Source organism: Gracilinanus agilis, chromosome 2 (genome assembly GCF_016433145.1).
Source record: "Gracilinanus agilis isolate LMUSP501 chromosome 2, AgileGrace, whole genome shotgun sequence".
Taxonomy (NCBI): Eukaryota; Metazoa; Chordata; class Mammalia; order Didelphimorphia; family Didelphidae; genus Gracilinanus; species Gracilinanus agilis.
In genome coordinates, this window is record NC_058131.1 from 217459372 (window position 1) to 217470992 (window position 11621).

Here is an 11621-nt window from a genome sequence, read left to right on the forward strand (position 1 = left end):
TGTTAAATAAGAAGGATGGACAGATGGTCCATTCCATTCCTATATCAATGATCCAATGAGCCCTAAAGAAGAGCAGGTTTGTAATGAACAGCCTTGCCAAATAATGCCTGATATTTCTCCTCAGTTTGTGAAGCAAAAGATGTGTGAGAGCCTTTGAGTCCGACTATAAAACTGGAAAGACACTTGGCTGAATCTCCAAGATGACTGTCAAAATACCATCTCCAGAGCAGTCTAAAAAAGGAGAATTTCCCTCTAGAGTGGCACATAGCCATGGATCTCAAAGGATGTTCACTTCAGTTGTTCATGGACAAGTCCAAAATAAAAGCCTAAAACATGCTGGTGTTTAAGGATTATCCCAATCTACACAGAAAGCAGAAGATAGAGAATGTACAGGAAGATGGCTGTTGAGGAAAGGACAATGAATTTGAAGTCCAAGGGCCTAAAATTAAAATTTGGCTCTACTTTGTGATATTTGTTAGACAAGTATTTTACAGGTCTTAGTTTCCTCATCTGTAAAGCAAGGTGGTTGGACTAGATGGCTTCTAATATCCTTTTTAGTTTTAAATCTATGATCTTATGATTCTACTTTCTTACTAGAAATTCAGCCACTGCAGCTTTAAGTAGTCCTTTGAAAGGTTCAAGATCATTTAAGGTGGAGTTCTGCCTATGGTTAGAAGCATAAATAAATTTAATATCAAATACTACTTAGTAATTTCTAAAAACCCTCATTGATGAAAAAAGGCTCTTACAAGGTCCCTCAAAGTACTGCTTTGGTTTGTGTTTAACTGTCCCTAAGAAACTACTAATTCTTCTGTTATTTCAAATATATTTCATATTTAATTTATTTAATATTGCTGAAAATGGCCATTTTTTTCAAAAAGTTCTTTTCCATTTATATGGCAAGAAGAAGAGATGTCAAATAACAAAAAAATCTACCTTTCCCTCCTTTCCACAATCCTCTGAAGAGATCATTTAATATTCTCCAAACCTTTCCACATATATAATCACTCAATTCAATGTTTATACTTTATAACTTAGAGGTTCTTTAAATGGTTAGGGCCCATCTAATGGTTACCATGTTTTGTCAAAATGTTTGGAAATATATAAAGCCATAAAATTTTTTTTCTCAATATAGATTAGTTGACCAATACAGTATGAAATCATGGACCACCTAGTTGATCATGATGAACAGTCCTCCCTACCCTTGACATCCCATTCTTATCAAAGCAGTAATGCTCTGGAAAACCATCCCTACCCCTTGACAGTCTGGCTCTTGCTCACCAGTGTCTCCAATTACCCTTTATAAGGGTTTGACCCAAAGCTAAGAGAATTCCCTCTGAATGCTAGCAGGGATAGCAAATATTTAGGACACAATTCCACTATTCAAAGGCTTCCATTGCCACCGTAGGTCTCAATAAACAGAACCCAAATGGCAAAATTCATACCACTGTTGCATTCTTCCAAGTGATTTCTCTGATGCTCTGGTACCACTCAAAGAGTTCTTCCACTTTGTCTGTTGCAAACTCTACAGGAGGATCATTGGGATTCTTGGGTTCCAGGATGAACACAAATGATTTCTGATTTTTTCCATGTGGTACTTTCACTTGGAGAAAACAAAAACAGTAGTGTTCTATGAAGTCAGGGACACCCATACCACCTAATATCCCAAGTCTCCTTCTCAAGTGGCAGTGCTCCTTATGGGAACATAGACATCATCAAATATCATCCCTCCCCCAAAGAAGGCATGTCTGAAAATATGCCTGTTTGAAATGAGTAAGGGGTGGGAGAGGTGTCAATAAAAGTTGTATATGACAGAAACAATGGGTTCCCCCTTAAAGAATGTTACTCAATCACCAGCTCATCAATGATAGCAGTCTGTCAAATTTTTACTACCGTAGGTCATTACATCTTCAAATTTAAAACATTTAAAAAAGCTAACTCCTCCTCCCAGCCTTCACTTCCTAACATTCCCAGAACCCTCTTTTTCTCTGAACTCTAAAGGCTATGGAGGAATTATTTCTGTCCTGTAGCAAAAGATATATTTGTGATGTAAATGTATATATACATATGTGTGTATATCCAGATCCATATATAAATATATATATTATAAATATAACATATGTATTTATATAAATATAAATAAAATATATGCTTATATATAAGCATATATTTTATTTATTAAATACACAGTACAATTTAAATTGAGATATATAGCCCTAAAAACAGTAACATGAGCTGGTTTATCTCAAATCTTGAGGAAAAGATTAAATTCCATCCAAAATCCATTGAAATCTACCTTAGAGATTATCTATTAAGGGGATAGAAGTGGTAGGAAGAGCACTGGACCAGGAAACACAAGGCTTTAAAGGGAAGGGGACAGAAGCTAGAACCCAGGTCTCCCAACTCCTAATACAATGTTCATTCTCTCACATCCACTGGTCACTCTCCCCACATGCTGTTGTACCTAATACACACTATTTGTCCTTTCACACCAATTTTCCAGCTCCCTTTGGGCACTTTCAAGAAAAGTATAAGAAGGCAGAATAAGTCATGGGATTTAGGAATCACAAAATTTGTCAGATTCCCCTCCAAAATGGTCCTAAGAATGCAGGGGAATTAACAATAAAAATTAGGAATAGGATGTTCACCTACCAACGTTGTAAGTGTTGAGGTCCAAGATTCCTCTGCATAGGGATCCTAAAGGGTTATCTTCAATAATCTGTGGGGAAACAAGAGTAGTTTCAAGAAACCTAGAGAATAAGTCACATTATTCTTAACTAAAATGCTAAAAACACAACCAGATTCAACATCACACCACTGAACTGAGACACTGCCCAGGGCCCTGTTTAAAATTCATCCTCATTACAGAATAAATATGTCCACAGGGACAAAGAGAAAGAATGAAGGACAAAGCTGGTAGTGATCTTGTTGCTAGTAGAGACCTGAAACATTCAAGTGGGTCATTTTTCAGCTTGCAAAAATGTGCCTCATGAACCCTGAAGGAAATTTGGGACCATTTCATTCAATCTGCTCTTTCCACCTTTTCCATCAACCTTCATGATTATGGAATGGGGCATTCTGGTTAATGTGTAGTCACTATAAGTATAAGATATGGGTTCCCAATTTTCAAAAGGATTAGAGGACAAAGAGGCTACACTTAGAATAATATGCAGCTTAATTGAGCTTTCTTAATTTCACTTTTTTTTTAGTCTTCCTCTGATTGTTCAGGACACCATTTCAGCCCTGCAGGGTAGAAGGGTCATCATTATAAATACCAATGACTGTTCATAGATTTAGAGGTAGAAGTGATCTTACAGGTCTTCTTGTCCAATTCCCTGTTTAGTAGATTAGAAAACTGAGGTTCAGCAAGGCTAAATAACCTGCCCAGGGTCATTAAGGTAGCAAGTAAATGGAATCAAGGCTTAAATCCAAATCTGTTGAATCTATAACAAGAACTCTTTCCACTGTATTATTTATGATGGGATAAAGCTCAGAAGTTCTGGTTATGGGGACCTTCCAGTCACCAGAATGCTAGCTATAGATGGATGCCAGACTGTAGATGAGTCCTATACTAAACTTTAATCCATCTCAGACCCTATTCACTTCTCAGTTTTACTTGCTACTTTAATTACTCTCTAAAGCATTTATTCTATAATATTACTTTAACAGGGGAAGGGTTTCCACCTCTTTCCATCTGAAAGAAATTGTTCTGTCCACTCAAAGTCTTCCAAGATAACATAATTAAAACAAAATTGATGGGCTAGAATAGTCCAAGTCATCCTCACTTCTCTCTTGGACTTGCCACCTTATTATCTGCCTTCCTCAAGTCTCTCCCTTCTCTAATCCATCTTCTACACAACTCCAAAAACGATGTTCCTAAAACATAGATCTAGTTATGTTACTCCCCTACTCAAGAAGCTTCAGAAGCTCCCTATTTATCTCTAAGTTCCAATTCAAGTCCCTTTGGTGACATTGAAAGTCCTTCACAACCTGGGTTTGAACTATCTTTGCAAACTGACTATACATTACTACTTTTATGTACTCTATATGCTAGTCAAATCGACCTCCTTGGAACCACCTACACAACAGTACATTTTTGTCTCTTGCCTCCAACAACTAGAATCTTTGCTTTCTTCACTTCTGTCCCACTTTCTTTTCTTCAAGGCATAGGTCAAGTGCCACCTCCAATAAAAGACTTTTGCTGATTCATCCAGGGGTTAGTGATCCCCGACCTTTCACCCTTCTATTTGTTTCACATATGATCTGCTTTTATGATCTGTCGTCATGTTTGTAACTCCATTGTAAAATGAAAACTCTTCAGGGGCAAATCTTTTTTTCATTTTTGTCTTTGTATCCCTAAAGCCTAGCACAGTGTTTGGAACCTAATAACTGCTTGGTGAGGGGCACAGTAGTAGAGTACCAGGCTTAGAGTCAGGAAGACCTGGATTCAAATCTGCCCTCAGACACTTTCTAGTTAGCTGACCCTGGGCAAGTGATTTAACCTAAATTGCCTAGCCCTTATCATTCTTCGCCTGAGAAGCAATACTTGGTATCGATTCTAATACAGAAGTAAGAGATATTAAAAGTAATAAGAATAATGACTTCTGGGTGACTGATTAAATTAATGAACTACATTTTGATCATGTTGAAATTCTGCTAGGATAGCATGGCAGCTCTAGTTAAATCTGTCTATTTGTGCAATTCTATTTTGACCATTATCCAGGCTCACCTGTTTTTCCAGCTCTTCAAAATCAACTGTTGATATGTCCTCCACATAATTAGATGGAAAATATTGCTGAATCCTTCCTCCATAATCACCCTTCCACCTAAATAAAGCACAGGACTATTAAGCCTTTGTGTGAAGGGCATTAATGATCCCTACACAGCCATTTACTTCCCCAGCTGTTGGGCTGGTTCCCCGGTGAGATAAAAGCTGCAGCTGGTTACCTGGTCAAAGGCAGCCAGTGATTGCTAGGGATGATGATTTCCAAAGGGACATGTGGCTGTTAGAAAAGAAACATCACTCTTTTCTTTCCCTGCACCCCTGTTTGGTGCCTTAATATCTGACTGGAGAGAAACCCCCCCAAATACTTCTGAATAGAAAACCAATGGTTTAAGCTATTAAGGATTAATTGAGATGGATGGCAAGACTTGCAGAACTACCAGCCCCACCAGAGCTCTTGGGCCGAAGGATAGGGAAGTAGGGCTGCTTAAGGGAAACAAGAGGGGCTTCGTCATCCCTCTAAGTATTCCTCCTCATATTTTCCTTAAGTGCTTTGCCGGAAACTCTCTCTTTGACCCATCACACTCAACCAGGTATCAGTCTTATTATTTATACCCTATTCGATTGCTAGCTCCTTTGAGGGCAGGTATTATGCATTTTTTCATCTTTGTATCCCTAGTGACTAGCACAGGGCTTTGCATGTAATAAGCATTAATAATTACTAGTTGAATTGAGCCCTTCCAAAGGCTTTGTGATATGATCCACCCCAACACTTGCCTCTCATAAGAGGCTCACTATTGAATGAATGAACTCTTAGAACTTCATTTAACAGTGATATATGAATGTAATGAACTATGTATGACTGCACCTAAGGAAAAAAGTATTAGGAGAAGCATTAGAAGATTTATAGAAACTGATACAGCCAGGGAAACAATGTCCATGATAATCACAACAGTCTCAATGCTAAGAACAACAAAGCTGCATACTACGTAGTTAGAAGGATCAAGACTGGCCTCAAAGAATTGAGAAACTGTCTCATTTTTGTCAGAATGGGGGAACTAGGTATAGAAGAGTATGTATGTGTAGGTATGTATTAAATAATATGTTTGTGATTGTACATGTACCATATGCATATGTGTATATAATCATATCATATATGAATTGACAGGTCTTGCTGAGTTGATTTTTCCCTTTCTTTTTAAATCCTGGTAACAAGGAATAGCTGGCTAAGGAGAAGAAAATTATATGTTTAGCCTCTAAGGTGATGTATGAACAAAGCATCATAAAAATATGCTTTTTAACTTATTTTTATTTTTTACCAATTACATATAATAACAAATTTCCACACAAGTTTTCCTAAGTTATATGATTGAACTTATCTCCCTCTCTCCCTTCCCATTCCCTTCCCAGTGCTGGCAGGAGATTTGATCTGGACTATACATGTGTTATCATGTAAAACATAAAAATACGATTTTTTTAAAAGAAAAGGGGAAAAGCTATAATGGAACAAACCCCAGACATCCCCAAAACCCAAATGTTTAATGGCTAAGCAGTGGTTTTCTCTCCCGCTCTGCCATTTACTAAGAAGCCCACTTGGTACTGGCATTCCCAGTCCCTTTAAGCCTATAAAAGCACCAGGGCTAATCTGCACTATTCAGAGACAGGCCAAAGTCCAGTGTTCTGCCAGAGCTGGTGAACCACCCTTGAGCTGGGGCCTACATAACAGAACATACTCTTCTTTTCTAGCTCCCCAGGGATATCCTACAGGAGGAAAGAACAGGGGGCCTAGGCATGGGTCTGACATGGTACCTAAGAGCCAGGGTGGCCCTTAGCAAAGCTCTGGGGCAGGGGGAGCCACTGTGGGGCCCAGGCTTACCAGCCACCAGGCTCCTTGGAGACGTTGTGGATGAGGGCTCCCCGACAAAAGCTGAGCTCATCCCTACGCTTGGCTTTGTAGTCATATAGAGCCTTCACGGTTCTCTGAGGCTTTTAATGAAAAGAAAAAGAAAGTAGTGAGGCAGGGGAAGAGAGGGAGGGAGAGAGGGAAGGAATAATGGGGAGGCTAGTTAGACCCTAATCAATAAACCCAGCTTCTCCAACCATTGAGTTCTTTCTCATTAAGGCTGAGAAGGCTTTGAGCTAAGGCTGTGGAGTGACATCTATTGGTATGAGGGACCAATGTTGCTTTCAGGCTTCCCCATGTGGATGTTGGGCTGCTGTGGGACTTAAGGGCATTCATCTAACACTGACAGCAGCAGGATTAACAGCTGTCATCATACCTTTCCCCAGCACATGCATAAAGGGAAAGGTATGACACAGAAATGGCCAACTTGGCTCCATATCCCTGCTGGCAGCTGTTGGACTTGGGAAACTCTCAAGGAAACTGGATTTTCTGGCAATGCAACAGTTCCTTCACCTAATTCATGCCTTTTAAATTCTTTTTTAAAACCCTTACCTTCTCTCTTAGTATTAATTCTAATATAGAAGAGAGTAAGGGCTAGGCAAACAAGGTAAAGTAACTTGCCCAAGATCACACAACTAGAAAGTATATGAGATCACGTTTGAAACCAAGACCTTCTGACTCCAGGCTTGGCACTCAATCCACTGTGCTACCTAGCTGCCACCTTTTTAAATTCTTTTACTCCAGCCAGGCAGGCAAGTAATCTCAGCCCATGTGACAATCTGTCCCTTCCTCAGAGGATGATTGAGATGTAAAAACAAGAAAAGCTGGATGGTACAGTGTGAATTCCATCTGCAGACTTCTTTGGTTTGTGTTGAGTTTAAAACCAGGGCAAAGCAAAGGCATGCAAGGAACTCAAGAGTGAGTTTATTACTATGGCCCCAAATCCCATCAGCTTCCTTTAAGAGATTTTTTCTCAGTTCACATTCTCCAGGTGTGTGGGGGCCAGAGATTCACAGAGGTAGACCTGAAAGGGTCTGCTGCTACATGCTCTGAGCATCTTGGTAAAAATTCAGCCCAGGTCAATAAGCGCTTTCAAGTAAGAGATTTCAGAAGGAAAAGTACCATGTAAATACAAAATATGCTAGTAGATCTTCTTGGTTTTAAAGAACTCAAAATAATTAAATCTGAACTTCCAAAACTGGGAAGGGGAGGAAAGAGAGAGGGAAGAGGTGATTGCTTAGAAAAACAGCCTTCATTTCTGAACAAATGATTTAGAATCATAGAACTTCTAAGTGAAAAGGGATTCTGGGGCCCTCTAGTTCAAACTATACCCAAAACATTTCTTGACTATTTTCATTAAATGGTCATCCAGCCTTTGCTTGAAGACTTCCATGGAAAGAATCCTCCTCCTTCTGCCAAAGCAGCCTTTTTCACTGCTCTTGGGAAGATTTTTCCTGACATTAAACCTAAATTTTCCCCCTTGCCACTTTTACCCAACTCTCCTGGTCCTATCATCTGGAAACAACAAGATCCTTCAAAGAGGGAACTCCCCTGTATATTTAATATGTCACGCAATTTAACCTCAGTTTTTAGGAATTCATTTCTTACATAAAGGCACTTTCACATAACATTATTTTTTTAATTCAATCTCAGAATTTTAGTAATGCCGCTTAATGAACACTGATCATGGGCTGGATGCCAAGTGGAAAACAACAATTCCTCCATAAACTTTGTCTACATGAGGCTAGAAGCAGGATGGCCAAGGAAAAGGCTGAAGTCGGCAGCTGTTGTACTGTGAACTCACATAGTAAAATGGACATGAGAACGAGATTTAACATTCTCACTGGGAGGAGGTCAGAAACAAGAGAATTTAATGAATATTATTGGCCAATGCAACTAGCATCCCTAAATTATAAAGACTTAATTACAAATCATTTGACCTAAACCTTCTAAATCAAACTTTGGGATGTCAGCAAGCCAAAGCTACACTGGGATTGTATATGATTGACAGTTTGACATTTCATTTCTGGGGGAAATTTGATTATCATTTCTCTCAGGTTTCTTTTTCTCCACAAAACATTCTAAATAAGGAATATTTTTTTAAATCAAAGAAAAGTAAACACTGTACCGTTGAGGGGTTAATTTCACTGGGATCCACATACATCCTTACATCATAGAGCGAATTTATGTCCCTTTCCTGTAAAAGAAGAAATTAAGAAGGCTGAAGAAAATATTTTAAAGATGTAAAGATACTCTATGGTCCCCACTAGTCTTTGTATATAATGTCATGGCAATTAGCATTTGGTCCCTTCTTCTCCCTTGAGAGAATATAAAAAGGATATGTAGAACCTGGTAAGGGAGTTAATGACTCACAGGAGGTAGTTATGGTTAGAAGAAAAGAGGAGGCATCACAGATGTTCCCAGAGCAAGAAGACCATGTAAAAATCCTACAGTTTTTCATAGAAAACAATACAGTCCAGGGAAAGGTACCTAGAACTTACTGATGATGATGATGATGATATCACAAACTGGACTGAAAAACAGATACACACACACACACACACACAATGGGAAACTAGAAAATAGGACCTTGAAATAGAGAAGACTTCTACACATCTGTGAAGCAGTGTATTGTAAGAGAAACAGAGCTGGATGTGGGAGTCACCAAATCACAGAATTTCAGAGTTAGAAGGAACTTCAATGGCTTTATTTCTTAATTTTTAGATCCCTCACCTTTTGTCTTAATAACAATACTAAATATTGGTTCCAAGGCAGAATAAAGGTTAGAGTTAGACAATGGGGATTAAGTAACTTGCTCAAGGAATATCTGGGGCTAGATTTGAACCCCAGACTTACCAACTCTAAGTCTGACTCTCTAACCACTGAACAACCCAGCTGTCCCTTCAGTGACTTCCTAATATGACCCCATGCCCTCAAAAGAATACCCTCTACAACATAAATGGCTAATGGCCTTCTAGCCAAGAAACCACAATAGAGGGGAAACCTACTATCTGCCTCAAGCTTCAAATCTTGGCTCTAATTTTTATTAGCTAGGTGACTAGCTTCAATATCTTCATTTATAAACTGAAAATGATAATATAGAGTTTATGTATCTTAAGTGTTTAGCATAGTACCCTGCACGTAGTAAGGGCTATATAAATAATATTAGCTACCAATACTATTATGATATTGGCATTTATATTGTGCTTTGATGTAGTGCTTTAAGGTTTACAAAGAATTTTGCAAACATTATCTTATTTGATCCTTACAACAACTCTGGAAGGTAGTTACTTTTCTGATCCCCATTTTACAAGTGAAGAAACTGAGGCAAAGAGAGACTAAATTACTTGCACAGGATCACACAGCTAATAAGCCCTTAAGGCTACATTTGAATTCTTATCTTCCTGACTCCAGATCCAGCACTTTATCCATTGCCCCAGCTCAGATGATAATGCTAATACTACTTACCTCACAGACTTATCATGAGGAACACATTTCTTAAACCTTTTTGTTTTTAACCATTATTGTACAGCCAGGGATAAAGGTCTCAAGCTGAGTCCAGAGCAACAGCAAGCAGAAGGTCTTGACATTTATTATTAGAGGACAGGCTCCTGCAGGAAGAATGTGCAAAAAATGCTCTGCCTAACATTTTGAGAGGTGAGAGAAGGTAAGAGACTTCAAGAAGAAATATGATAACAATTCATTCACATTTCACAGTAGAAAAGAAAGAGGTCTTGACAGAGGAGGAAGACACACAAGTGGGGAGATGTAAGGAGTACAAGAAAAAAAAAACACCATGTATTTGTAGCCAAAGCTAGATTGAATCAAAAACAAGGAGCTAGGGAAAAAAAGAAGTGATGAGACAAGCCATAGAAAGGTTGATAGAGAGAAGAAAGGGGAAGAAGAAAAGGGACCAAACAGACTTTCTCAGCCAATAAGTGCATAATTTTCAAGTAGTTAATTGGTCCTGGCTCAAAAGTTGAAGGACGACTGTTTCTAGGGTCTGTCTACCACATCCAACAAATTATTTCAATGTTGAAAAAAGTTTTGAATGCATTTACCTCCTTTTGCCATCTAGCCCAGGGGCAGACCAGACCAAACAGTAGGTGGCAATAGCATTCTTTTATCCAAAGTAAACAGCTTTATGCCATTTCATGTGAACAGTTATAGAAAATTTTACTTATAGAAGTGCCTTCCTTTCTTCTTTGTCCCATTCCAACAGGTCAAACAACAATTTTATCTTAACCTACTACCTATTTCAATCTATATAAACTATATGTGAGTATAAACACACACACACACAATACTTTTTTTAAGTAAATTTATAATTTCATCAATTGAGGCAACTTTCCCATCACAAGATCAGAACCTACAATTGACAGTTTTAGAGAGTTGTCAAAAGTACTGAGAACTTGCCCAGGGTCTCATAGCTGGTATACAGCAGACTTAAGACAAGAACCCAGGTTTTCTTGACTCTAAAATCAGCACTCTATCCACTGTGCAATGTTTCCACCCATTCCCTCCCTATCTGCAACCCTCTTAATCTCTGTTGAAAGAGTGATATTTATTATAATGATGGGGCAGCTAGGTAGCACAGTGGATAAAGCACCAGCCTGAAGCTTGGAAAACTGCCTGAAGTCAGGAAGATATAGATTCAAATCTGGCCTCAGACACTTTCTAGCTGTATGACCTTGGGCAAGTCACTCTTTTCGGATTGTCTAGCCCTTGTCATCCTTCTGTTTTAAAACTGATATTAAAAGATAAGAGAAAGAGGGGGAAGCTGGGTAGCTCAGTGGAGTGAGAGCCAGGCCTAGAGACAGGAGGTCCTAGGTTCAAATCCAGCCTCAGACACTTTCCAGCTGTGTGACCCTGGGCAAGTCACTTGACCCCCATTGCCTACCCTTACCACTCTTCCACCTGTAAGTCAATACACAAAAGTTAAGGGTTTAAAATAAAAAAAAAAGATAAGAGAAAGGAAAGAGAGAAAGAAATGAT

At 38.8% G+C, this 11621-nt stretch overlaps 1 protein-coding gene across 1 annotated transcript in view; it reads right to left on the reverse strand.

Annotated features, from left to right (window-relative positions):
* The window catches only part of PLCG2 (phospholipase C gamma 2), a 172439-nt gene that overhangs the window by 32506 nt on the left and 128312 nt on the right, over nucleotides 1-11621 (reverse strand). Inside the window, exons 21-25 of the mRNA XM_044663650.1 lie at nucleotides 8755-8823; nucleotides 6600-6709; nucleotides 4730-4826; nucleotides 2653-2719; nucleotides 1446-1603 (exon numbers count right to left, since the gene is read on the reverse strand). Of these exons, the coding sequence (XP_044519585.1) occupies nucleotides 1446-1603; nucleotides 2653-2719; nucleotides 4730-4826; nucleotides 6600-6709; nucleotides 8755-8823 (501 nt within the window). The remainder of the gene's footprint in view (nucleotides 1-1445; nucleotides 1604-2652; nucleotides 2720-4729; nucleotides 4827-6599; nucleotides 6710-8754; nucleotides 8824-11621) is intronic.